General features: G+C 35.7%; 1 protein-coding gene across 2 annotated transcripts in view; it reads left to right on the top strand.

Annotated features, from left to right (window-relative positions):
* Ankrd31 (ankyrin repeat domain 31) overlaps positions 1 to 12701 on the top strand; it is an 83117-nt gene that overhangs the window by 37502 nt on the left and 32914 nt on the right. The window contains exons 11-15 of one of the 2 annotated variants that reach the window (XM_090331838.1): positions 5421 to 5563; positions 7396 to 7540; positions 8100 to 8152; positions 9533 to 11090; positions 11581 to 11751. In XM_090331838.1, coding sequence (XP_090187964.1) covers positions 5421 to 5563; positions 7396 to 7540; positions 8100 to 8152; positions 9533 to 11090; positions 11581 to 11751 — 2070 coding nt within the window. The remainder of the gene's footprint in view (positions 1 to 5420; positions 5564 to 7395; positions 7541 to 8099; positions 8153 to 9532; positions 11091 to 11580; positions 11752 to 12701) is intronic. The other variant, XM_090331837.1, reaches the window with a different exon arrangement.

Here is a 12701-nt window from a genome sequence, read left to right as displayed (position 1 = left end):
TTGTGTGTAATAAGGAATCTTTTTTTCTTTCTTTTTTTTTTTTTTGTGGGTCATGGGCTTGAACTTGGCCTGGGCATTATCCCTGAGCTCTTCAGCTCAAGGCTACCACCCTACCCCTGGGCCTGGGTGCTGTCTGTGAGCAGGAATCTTATTTTCTTATATGTGACTTTCACACATTTATTTACAAGAGGGTTCAATTAAGCCATATTTAGTTAAGCATTCAGTAAGATTATTTTTTATATATATACATTTTTATTGTAATTAATAAAAGGGTTACATGATATTTGCCAGGTAGAAGGTGCATTAATTCACCTTTCACATGTCTTGGTACCCATTACCCTCCCCCCACCCACCACCCTCAGTAAGATTATTAAAGAAGTAAAAAATTGAATACAGAAATAAACAAAGAAGCAGATCTACTTTAATATATACCATTTAAGACTCTCAAAGCTTTTAGTATGAAATTGGGAATACTGATAAATGAAATGAGCCTCTCAAGAAAGTGATACAACTCTTTAATTCATTAATACTAAGGCAATAAAAAGGAAATGCACTGAGGTTTACCCCATTTGGGTCAGATCTTACCCCACCCCCACCCCAGGCTGAGGACTGAACTCAGGGCCTTATACTTGCCAGGCAAGGGCTCTTCCACTGAGCTAAATCCCCAACCCCAGCGGGTCAGATCTTTTAGAAAATACTCTGCATGTTTTAATTCACAACTTTTGTGTCCATATTAACTACTCTTGTGGGGACTTCTAGGTTGAGTAATAATGAATCACTATAATGACATATCTTCTAGGTCTTCCAGTTTCTTGGCATATGCTTGTTTACCAATGGTCTCTGATCTTTTGCGTCCCTGTGCTATTTGTTGTAGACTTGCTTTTCATCTGATTTTTTTTCTCTTAAAATTCTTTTTAGTTTAGATTAAGATAATTTGTGTGTGTATGTGTGTGTGTGTGTATGTGTGTGTGTGTGTGTTTTGCCAGTCCTGGGGCAACCCAAGACCTGAGCACTGTCCTTGGGTTTTCTAAAGGCTAGAGCTCTACACTTGAACCACAGCACCACTTCGGGCTTTTTTTTTTTTTTTCTATGTATGTGGTACCAAAGAATCTAACCCAAGGCGAGCACTTTTGCTAGTAGGCCAAACTCCTGGCCTTATTTGTGTGTTTTTGTTTGTTTGTTTTGATCTGTTGTATTTCTAGCCTCTATTTCTTCTATGAAAATTGTTATTTTAATAACTTTGAGTTTCATTCTTGCTTTTCTAATTATTTGAATTGCATTGTTGGGTTGTTTGAAATCTTTTTATTCTTTTTAGATAAGGCATTTATTTATTAGAAATTCTCTTCTTAGTACTGTTTTTGCTATATCCCACAGTTTTTGCCTTTCCATTTTCTTTTTTTAAATTATTTTTAAGTAGTTGTACAAAGGAGGTACCATATAATAAAGCATTTTATGAATACAAAACACCCCGAACAATGTCACCTCTTTCAACATTCTCACCTCTCTTTCAGTCCATCCCTTTCCTTGCTTTCATTAATTTTATGGTAGATACTATGAATTCTTAACTGTGTTTTCCCTTCTTCATTTGTCTGCCCCTTTCCCCTTGGTCTTACCCACTCCCCATTTCCTAGCGTTGATTTTGTTGGACTTGGACCTAATCTTTCTTATAAGTTATGCTAGTGATCTCTTCTTAGAATCCATTATACTTCAGTTTACCCATTGTAACCACTTGTATACCACCCATTGTATTTACTTACAGATTTATGGGTATGTTATATCAACTAAGAAATTAAAATTTTTCCCTTTCTGTTTCTTTACTGGCCTGTTACTTATTCAAGTACGTGTTATTTAATGGACACTGTCTCCTTAGTTGTAATAGTGCTTGCATTATATAATTTGATGCTTTCATATTGGATGCCTAAATATTTATAGTAGTTACGTCCATTATTGAATTTATTCCTTTGTCATAATATAGTGATGTTTTTGTTTCCTTTTGCAGTTTTAACTTTGTCTCTTCTATTTGATAGAAATGTAGCTATTTCTTCTCACTTTTAATTCCTGTTTGAATAGAACATCTTTTTCTATGCCTTAATTTTCAGACTTCTAAATATCTTTACCAGGAAAGTAAGTTTCATATATACATCATATTATTAACCTTTTTAAGAAACCTATTCAGACAGTCTCTTTTTTTGTTGAGTTTAGTCTGTTTATGGTCAAGGTTATTAGAGATGAGTAAAGACTTACGGCTGTCATTTTGTTCTTTTTTTCAGTTGTTTTATATATCTTTTGTTCTTTTCTCTTTGTGGTTTGGTAGTAAAGTTAAATCCCATTTCTTTATTTTTTGTGTACCTCTATTAGTGAATTTTATATTTTTTTGTATTTTCAAGATAGTTGTTTTCTCCCTTTAATCCTGCAGTTTTGCTCCTTTTATTTCTTTTTTTTTTTTCTTTTTGTTGGTTGTGGGGCATGAACTCAGGGCTTGATCACTGTCCCTGAGATTTTTTTGCTTAAGGCAGCACTTTACCCTTTGAGCTACAGCACCACTTTCAATTTGGGGTTAGTTTTGAAGATTAAGAGTCTCATGACTTTCCTGTTTCTTCTGTCTCTGAACAATAATCGTCAGGTCTCAACCTCCTTGGTAGCTAGAATAACATGTATGAGCCACCAGCACCTGGCTGTTCATTATATTTTGAAGCTCTATTATAAGGGATAGTCATGGTTTTAAACAATTGACTTTTAGCATTGTGAAAGTAGTGTATTTTTTAAAGACCCTATATATGTCATCATCCTAGTCTTCTTTTATTTATTACTTATTTGCTATATCTTTCCGAAAGTTTTATTTTTAATCTATATCGGTATGTTTTAAATGTGTTTCTTGTAGATGGCAGCTAATGTTGCTTTTCTATTTACATTGCCAATTCTACTTTTTAATTAAGAAAATTAGTGCATACTTAATATAAACGATTACATTTAGAGCTATTGGTTTTCTTTTTTTTTTGCCACTTGTGGGGCATGAACTGAGGGCCTGAGCACTGTCCTTGGGCTTTTTCCTCAAGGCTAGAGCTCTACCCTTGAGCCACAGCACCACTTCTGGCTTTTTTCTGTGTATGTGGTGCCAAGGAATCAAACCCGGGTCTTTGTACATGCTAGGCAAGCAGTCTACCACTAGGCCAAACTCCCGGCCCCGAGCTATTGGTATTCTAATTGTTTCCTGTTTGCTTAATCTGCTTTTGTTTCTTTTTTTGTAACACTGGCACTCTAAGAATTACATATACATGCAATGTTCACAATTTCCTTGGTGTTAATATTGTCATAACTCAAATATTAATCATATATAAGTCCATTTATTCCTCATTCTTCATGCTATTATATCACATGCTGTATAAACTGCAAAAATACAATGTTAGAACTTTTACTTTGAACATTTTAAGGAAGTTTATAGTGGAGAAACTACTAAATATATACTAATTTTCTTTTTTTTGCCAGTCCTGGGGCTTGAACTCAGGGCCTAAATATTGTCGTTGGTCTTTCTCAAGGCTAGAGCTCTACCACTTGAGCCACAGCACCACTCTGGCTTTTTCTGTGCATATATTACTGAGGAATTGAACCCAGGGCTCCCTGAATGCTAGGCAAGCACTCTACCATGAGGCCACACTCCCAGCTCTCTTTTTTTGTTTTTTGTTTTTGGTATCAATCCTGGAGCTTGAAGTCAGGTTCTGAGTGTTGTCCCTGAGGTTTTTTAGGGGGTAGACGGGGTCAAGGCTAGCAATCTACTACTTGAGCACAACACTACTTTTGGCTTTTTCCAGTTTGAGATAAGAGTCTCATGGATTTTCCTGCGCAGTCTGGCTTTGGACTGTGATCCTCAGATCTCAGCCTCTTAATTAGCTAGAATAACAGGCATGAGCTGCAGGTACCTGGCTCATATTGATCATTTTTGGTGTTATTAATTTCTTCCTTAAGAACTAAAATTAGTGCTATAGGTAAAACTCTGAAGTGTCTCATGGCAGTGTTTTTCAGTTTTGCCTCCTAGGGAACCTTTGAAAGTTTTGGAAACATTATTAGTCGTTATGTGCAATATGTCTGGTGGATTGAAGCTAGAGATATTCTTGAATATTCTTTAATGCTCTGAACAACAAAGATCTATCCCACCTAAAAATGTGGACATTAATATTGAGAAACTCTGAGAATAAATGTTGTGAAAATAGATGATTAAATATATTAGTAGCTAGTGTCTTTTAGGTTTTATATTATCATATGATTTGTTTGAATTTAGCAATTAAAGCCTATGTCATTCTATCTGGCTAACAAAGAAAATGCATTATCGAGTGACATAGTTTTCTTAAAGCAGTTTAAACTTTTTTAGTTGAAATACTGTAGATAGCTATGTTTACAAATAAAGAGAAAAAAGAAACTTACAATTATGGAATTACTGATATGTAGTCTTGTTAACTGAGTTACCCGAGTTACTTCTTAATACATTTATTATTTTTTTTCTTTACTTTTGTGCCAGTATTGGGTCTTGAGTTTGTACTGAGCCTGTATGTATGTATGTATGTATGTATGTATGAATGTATGTATGTATGTATATATTTTGTTCAAGAATGGCCCTCAGACCACTTGAGCCACAGTTCCACTTCCAGCTGGTTTGGGTGGTTAATTGGAAATAGGAGTCTCACAGAGTTTCCCAGGCAGGAGCCTTCAGATTTTGACCTCCTGAGTAGCTAGGATTATATGTGTGAGCCACTTGACCCAGCTATGTGTGTTTCTGAAGCAAGCAGTAGTTGAGTTATTTTAATGGATGTGCCTTGAATTACAAACTAATCTTTTCCTTCTCTTTTCTATAGAAAAGTAGTCTGAAACTAGTATTTTGTATTCGTTGACACTATATAGCTTTTTTATTTGGTTAGGTCAAGCGTATGTTAAAATATTTTACTTCTATATTTTTCATAACAGGATTGTAGGTTAACGTTTTTTTCCCTTGGATTTTTGTTGTTGTTGGTAATCAGGCTTGAATCCAGGGCCTGGGTACTGTCCCTGAGCTTTTTTATTCAAGGCTAACACTTTACCACTTGAGCCACAGTTCCATTTCCAGTTTTCTGGTGGTTAATTAGAAATAAGAGTGTTGCAGACTCCTGCCCAGGCTGGCTTCAAACTGCAATCCTCAGATCTCAGCTTCCTCAGTAGCTAGGATTATAGGCGTGAGCCACTGGCACCTGGCTTCCCTTAGATATTTTTTTTTAATTCTTCAGATAATACAAGGTACTTTCATAGTGATGGTATATGTCTCATAAAACCAAAATATATTTAAGGAAATAATCTACATTTAGAACTGCTCTTTTAACGACAAGCACACAACATCAAGATGCCATATAAGCAAATATCTTTTGTATGTGTGTGTATATGTGTGTGTATAATAGGTTGGACGGCACTTCATGAAGCTAGTGTAGGAGGATTTTATCAGATAGCAAGTGAACTCTTAAAAGGAGGGGCCGATGTAAATACCAAAGGAATGTACCAGATCACTCCTCTCCATGATGCTGTGATAAATGGACATTATAAGGTATCTTAATGCTTTTGTTTGTAGAACATATAGAATATTCTCAACTACTAAATACCTGTTAATAAAATAGTAAAATATAGCCAGGCGCATGGCTCATGTCTGTAATCCTAGCTACTCAGGAGGCTGAGATCTGAGGATCAAGGTTCCAAGCCAGCTAGGCAGATGCACGAAAGGATCTGAGACTTATCTCCAATTAACCTCTAGAAAACAGGAAGTGGGGTTTGGCTCAAGGGTAAGGTGATAGCCTAGAGCTGAAGAGCTCAGGGATAGTGCCCAGGCTGAGTTCAAGCCCCATGACCCACAAAAAATAAAATAAAATAGGAAACTATTCAAGAATTTCAGTTTGACTTCATTCTGCCAGTAAATATTTACAATTCAGAATAAAATTTTATCATATGATAGAGTTGTTATGTCTAGTGCCATTTTCATTTTTTATTTGTATGCATTAAGTTATACAGTGTTTTGTTATGACAATTTTACACAGGCTTTTAATGTACTTTTCTCAAATTTTTCTCTTTTCCCCCATTACCCACTGCTTTCTCTATTCCCATTTATGCCCATTCTCCTCCAATAATTCCTGTTCTACTTACATGTCTCTCTTCTTTTTGATGGTCCCTTGAGTTCAAGGCCTTATGCTTGGTAGACTAGTTGAGTTCTTACTACCATTTGAGTCATATCTCAAGGCCCTTTTTTTTTTACTTGTTATCATTATTTTTCCTTGTTGTTGGTCATGGAGCTTGAACTCAGGGCCTGAGCATTGTCCTTGAGGTTTTCTGCTCAAGGCTAGCACTGTATTACTTTGAGCCATACCTGGTGGTTTATTGGAGATTAGAGTCTCATGGACTTATCTGCATGAGTTAGCTTCAAACAACCCCAATCTTCAGATCTCAACTTCCTAAGTAACTACTTTTGAAATAGGGTCCCACTTGTGTCTTATTATGTATCTGAGCTGAAATCTACCTACTTTAGGCTTTCTGTTGTTGTTGGGATCATGAGTGCTCTGCATTCAGCTTTTTCCCACAAAGGTAGAGTCTTGTCTACTGTTTTTTGCCTGGGCAGCCTAGATTCACATCCTCTCAATCTCAGCCTTTAATGCAGTTTGAAATCCACTGTGTCTATTGTTTCAAGTAAGATGAGCTGAATTTGCATAGATTGAACAGATAGAAATTACCTTCTCCCTATCTTCCCCTTCCCCTTTCTCTTCTGTACTTTATCTTTTCCTTCTTTTTTTCTCTGAGTCTTTTATTTTTATTTTTAAATTCTTGCCAGTCCTGGAGTTTGAACTCAGGTCCTGAGCACTGCCTTGGGCTTTTGCCTCAAGAAGGCTAGTGCTCTGTCACTTGAGCCACAACATCACTTCCAGCTTTTTGATGTATGTGGTACTGAGATATTGAACCTGGGTCTTTGTGCATGCTAGGCAAGTAGTCTACCACAAGGCTAAACTCCTAACCCCTCTGAGTCTTTTATTTTATTTTATTTTGTTGGTCATGGGGCTTGAACTCTGGGCTTCGGTGCTGTCCATGAGCTCTTCAACTCAAGGTTAGCACTCAAAGTTAGCCACAGTGCCCCTTCCAGTTTTCTGGTGGTTAATTGGAGCTAAGAGTCTCATGGACTTTAGTGCTCAGGCTGGCTTTGGACTATGATCCTCTGATCTCAGCCTCCTGAGTAGCTAGGATTACAAACGTGAGCCATCAGTGCCCAGCTACAATAAAAAAAAATTTTTTTTAAAGAATAAAACAAAGATTGGTGTTACATAGAGTTGTAATGCTAGTACACATTTACAGTCATATACCTTTTGTCTAGAATCCCTTACACAAATAATATTTTTCTAGGTGGCAGAGTTACTTCTTTTGAATGGAGCTGATCCATTATTTAGCAGTGACAATGGAAAGTGTCCTTTGGATGAGGCCAAAGATTCACAAATGAAGCTTCTCCTTGAGAAATACGTTTCTAACCATAATAAATGTCTTAAATCAGGTAAGATTAAATAGCCATGCTATAGCTCTTTGTCAGGTAGATAGAAACTCACAAAAATCGAATTTCAAATTTTAGAAAGTTAATTATTTTTCATATAATTTTGTTTTGAGTCAGGGTCTTCTATGTAGTTCAAGCTTGTATTGAACTTGCTATATATAGCCCAGATTGAGTTGAACACTATCTGTTTATTTTGTTTTTCCTATAGAACTGTTACTATCTCTCAACATAGTATTTAATTTCTAATAGATAAAATTTTACTTATTCTACTTGATTTTCTCATGACTTAAGATTTGTGGGGGGCCAGCAGCATGGCCTAATAGTAGCGTGTTTGCCTTGTATGCACGAAGCCCTGGGTTTGATTCTTCGGTACCACATACACAGAAAAAGCTGAAAGTGGTGCTGTGGCTTAAGTGGTAGAGCTCTAGCCCAAGGACAGTGCTTAGGCCCTGAGTTCAAGCCCCAGGACTAGCAAAAAAAAAAGATTTGTGGGTTAAATTTTAGTGTGTTCTAGTGTGTGACCATTAGAAGCTGTTTAATTTAATGTTTTTCTTTTTTATAGTTCAGAGTAATGGCACTTACCAAGTAGGTGTACAGGATGCACACCAGCACAAGGTATTATCTATGTTTAGCAATATTTTAATGTTTTATGGGAATAGAACTGCTGGACTGCTGTGGCATTTATTAGGAACAGTGCCTTCACTTTTGGTTTTAAGACACTTTGGAATAATTACATGAAAATGAGAAGGTTCTAGGCTGTTTGTCTGAAAGCACTGAGTAAATGTAGTATATCTAGGGAAATAATATATTGTTACAATTTCTTTTCTTCTTCATAAGATTTGTCAGTCATGTCAAATTTCTTCTGGATTAAGCTCCCTCTAAAAATCAAATATGTCTCTCTATTTTTTCAGAATGTTACACGATGGTTACCTTATTTCTGTAGCTATGACCCCTCTGTACATCACCTTTACAACAAAATAAAATTAAAAAAAAACTTGACATAATGGTCATTTACATTTCATTTAGTATTTGAGTATGGTGAGAGGAAGCTGTGTTCCCATTTTGATTTTCCAGCAATAAACTATCCATATAGACCAATTTAGGAGGATACCTGTCGTCTAGCCTTTATATCACTTCTATTACTGCACAGTTCTCCTAAATAGCCATGGAAGACACTCTCTAGCTATGTAACACTGGGGAGAAGAATGTTTCTAAAGCATTTTTTCCATATATTTTTTATTGTAATTAATAGAAGGGTTACATTACGTTTGCCAGATGGAAGGTGCATTACTTCACATACATTGATACCCTTTCTCATGTCTTGGTCCCCATTTCCCTCCCCCCCACCCCCACCCTCGTCTTGTTTTCCCCCCTTTCCTATCCAATTTCAAATAACCAAATACACGTATATCCAATATATCAGATAAACAAAGTGAAATACTGTAACAATATGAGATAACCAAGGGACAGCAAAAGAGATGAGAAATAACATAGTACATTGAGGACAACAATCACTCATTATGTGGCTTTTGTTTCTATATCCTAGAGGTCCTTTCATTTAGCATCATACTGTATGGCCTTATGTATCTAAAGCATTTTTTTAAAGCTTTGTTGAAAGGAAACTGGTCTGATTAGTTAAAAAGCCTATGAACTATATGTAATATAGTTTATATAAACTATGAACTAAGTAATTTAGATTTTAATTATATTTATTGACTAATAGTACTAATATACTAGTAAAATATTTAAATATCCAGCATAAAATAAATATTAGTATACATACTGAGTCTATAAGCCCATTGCATTTAAGTTTTTTTGTACATAGTCTACTCTTATGAAATTCCAAATTGAATATATTCTAGCAGGTCTTGTGGTTAGATACAAATTATAAAATGAAATAGAGTAATAAGTTGATATACTAACTATCTGTATTAACTTGAAAACGTAAAAGTAAAAATTGAAAATTAAAGCTAACTATACATTTTGTTTCTATAGAAACTAAAATTCAGTTCAACTTGCTGTGAGTCAGTTTCTAATGAAAACTCCAACCAATATAAGCCAGAAAATGAAGAAGTCAATAAAGAAAGAAATGAGGGTTTACTTATAAGTAATGAAGACATATATGAACATTGCGAAAACAATCCTTCAACCACAAAGTTTGGCAGATCTAAACCTAAACAATCCTCTGCTACCCAAATATATTCTCGAGAATTAAGAAAGCCCAATCACCACAATGTCAAAGGTACCAGCTCAAATGTGTCTAAAAGTAAAAGAAGAGATTTACAACATAAGACTCAAGCAGACAATGGAGACTACAGTTCAAGACAAGCAATAGCTGTCACTTCTTCTAGGAGAATAAGCAAATTGGTTAGTCACCAGCAGCACGTTCCCCAGACTTTTAATGATTTTCCCCAAGACTCATGTGAATTTTCCAGCTCAACTCTGTCGAGTCTGAAAAGTGGATTAGTCAACAATATTGGGGCTTTTTCATCTTCCAAAGAGATACATACTCACAACCTGGATTTATCAAGTAGTCAAGAAATGAAAGTTTTAGAAGTAGAATCCATTGACCAAAGGGAAGCTGTTTCAAGGCTTCCATCACCTAAAGAAATCAGATTACCATTTGTTACTACAGATCAACAGCTTCATACTCACCAAGAACAACATAATAGCCCTTACAAATCTCAGGAAAATGGTAACTCAGTTAAAAAAAATGATAGCTTTAATAAATGGGAAAATTCTTTTTTGGCCTTCATAAGGGCCCATTTTGATAGTGATGATAGTGACAGTAGTACCTCGGAGAAAACTGCAGCATCTAAAAAGGAAGCTTGCAAAAAACATCATAATTACAAAGAAAATACAATAAACAGTGAAGAAATGGATTCTCAACAACTTTTGCCTTTTGATGACCATTTTTCACAGGAAAATGAGTTAAAAGCAGGAAGCCTAACCACACAATCACAACAGGAAGCTGTTAATTTCTGTGATTCAGATGACACCATTATTTCTGAACAGTATGTTCCAAATTATGAACAACACATTTCTTTTGATCACTCATATTGCAATCCTGAGCAAATTTCCCTGGCTTCTACAATAATGCCTTCAACACTTAAAGTTTCAAATTTAACTTCTCACGTGGAGCCATTAAAGAAGCCTCAGGATGCTAGCTCCAGAGAACCAACTCCTTCAATGAGTCAAGCAGACATACATAACGTGGAAAACATGAATGTGGAAGAGGAGCAAGGAACAGAACCAAATCTCAGTAATCAAATGGATACATATAATGCGGTAAAAGTATGTATGGAAGAGAAACAAGGTACTAAAAGGAATTGTAATAACAAAGAGCAAAATACAAGTTCTTCGAATAGTTTTTTCCCCACAGTCGTTGATTCTGAGGAAATGGGAACAACCGAAGTTGAAAAGAATAGACAAGACTTTCCAGAAAAGAAGCCAATGAATAACACAGGCTTTCATTTCACTGACAATATGAATAAAGAATTGACAAATACTCCACAACTTAATAAAAAAGAAAAGGAAATTTCTCATAAATCAGGTATTAGTAGTATTGTTCCATATATATATATATCATATACACTTATTTTCTAGAAATTTTCACCTTAACCAATTTTCAGTCTGACAAGAATGGGGCCAGGTGAGTCATGATTGGGGATGCTGCTAAGCCTAGGAGTAAAATAATAGTATTCACTTTGAAAGTAATGTTATTGTCAAAGATGGTTGCTAACCTATTAGTAGCTAATGAATAGTATATCTATTGATTTTCTTTTTGTTGTTCACTTATTTAGTGTCAAGTAAACTCACATCATTCATAGCAAGAAATTGTTGGCTATGTTGAATTCAACCATTCATTGAATTTTCTCATGAGAATTACAACCAAAAAACACTATGGTTATTATATAAGGAGCACATTAAAGACTTACATTCTCTTACAAAGTTCAGCTTGAAACAGAAACAGTATGAACATTCTTTTTATGTTATACAACCTGTAAGAACTACAACACTGATACTGTATGTTTGCACTTTAGATGATGAGTTAACAGATAGTATTAACAGAGATGAGAGCCTTGTAAAAACGTATGAGGCAGAAAAAGAAAAAATGTATTCAGAAATCCACAGGCCTCTTAATACTCCCCCAAACAAAAGAGGACAGAATTTCAGAAAACGAAAAAATTTCTTGAAATCTAACTGCATTCAAGGTTTGTATAACTGTTTAGGCAAAAATTTTGTAATCAAGCCTATTGGTTAATGCCACAAAAGAATTTCTAAACCTTAAGTTAAAGTGCTCCCTTTAAAAATAATTAAGTTGGCTGGGAGCATGGCCTAAAGGTAGTGTGCTTGCTTAGCATGCACGAAGATCTGGGTTTGATTCCTCAGTAATGCATACCTGGAAGTGGTGCTTTGGTTCAAGTGATAGAGTGCTAGTCTTGAGAAAGCCCAAGGACGATGCCCAATCCCTGAGATCAAGCCCAGGACTGGCAAAATAATTTATAATTAATAATAATAATGATAATAATAAAGTTGCAAAATATTTTTTTCCTGTCCTTGGGCTTTCTCAAAGCTAGTGCTCTACCAACTTGAGCCACTGCAACTCTTTTGGCTTTTTCTGTGTATGTGGTACCTAGGAGCTGAACCTAGGGCTTCCTGTATGCTAGGTAAGCACTCTACCACCAGGCCAAACTCCACCTGCAAAATGATTTTGACTAAGGTTTTTGCTAAGATATCACTTGAGAATTCTCTTAAAGCATATTCTTATCATATTTCTAAGTATGATTTATAATTTGATATGCATGAGCAGGAATACATCCCAGTGGTAGAGTGCTAGCCTTAAGCAAAAGAAGCTCTGTGACAGTGCCCAGGCCCTGACTTCAAACTCTAGGACACACACACACACACACACACACACACACACACACACACACACACACACACACACACACACACACACACACACACACACACAAGAGTAAGAATCCTTAGGTGCCTTCCAGAGTAGTCTGGTTGGACCAAAGAATTTGTATTTCTAGCAAATTTGCTGGAAAGTACTGATGCTACTGATTCTTTTTTTTTTTCATTACCCCAACCCTCCATTTTGCTTACTTTTCAGAAATTCAGTTACTTTGGAAAATAAACATCCAGGTTCCTAGCT

The sequence above is a fragment of the Megascapheus bottae genome, chromosome 4, assembly GCF_031878675.1.
Source record: "Megascapheus bottae isolate mThoBot1 chromosome 4, mThoBot2.hap1, whole genome shotgun sequence".
NCBI lineage: Eukaryota > Metazoa > Chordata > Mammalia > Rodentia > Geomyidae > Megascapheus > Megascapheus bottae.
This window is presented reverse-complemented; position numbering and strand designations above follow the sequence as displayed.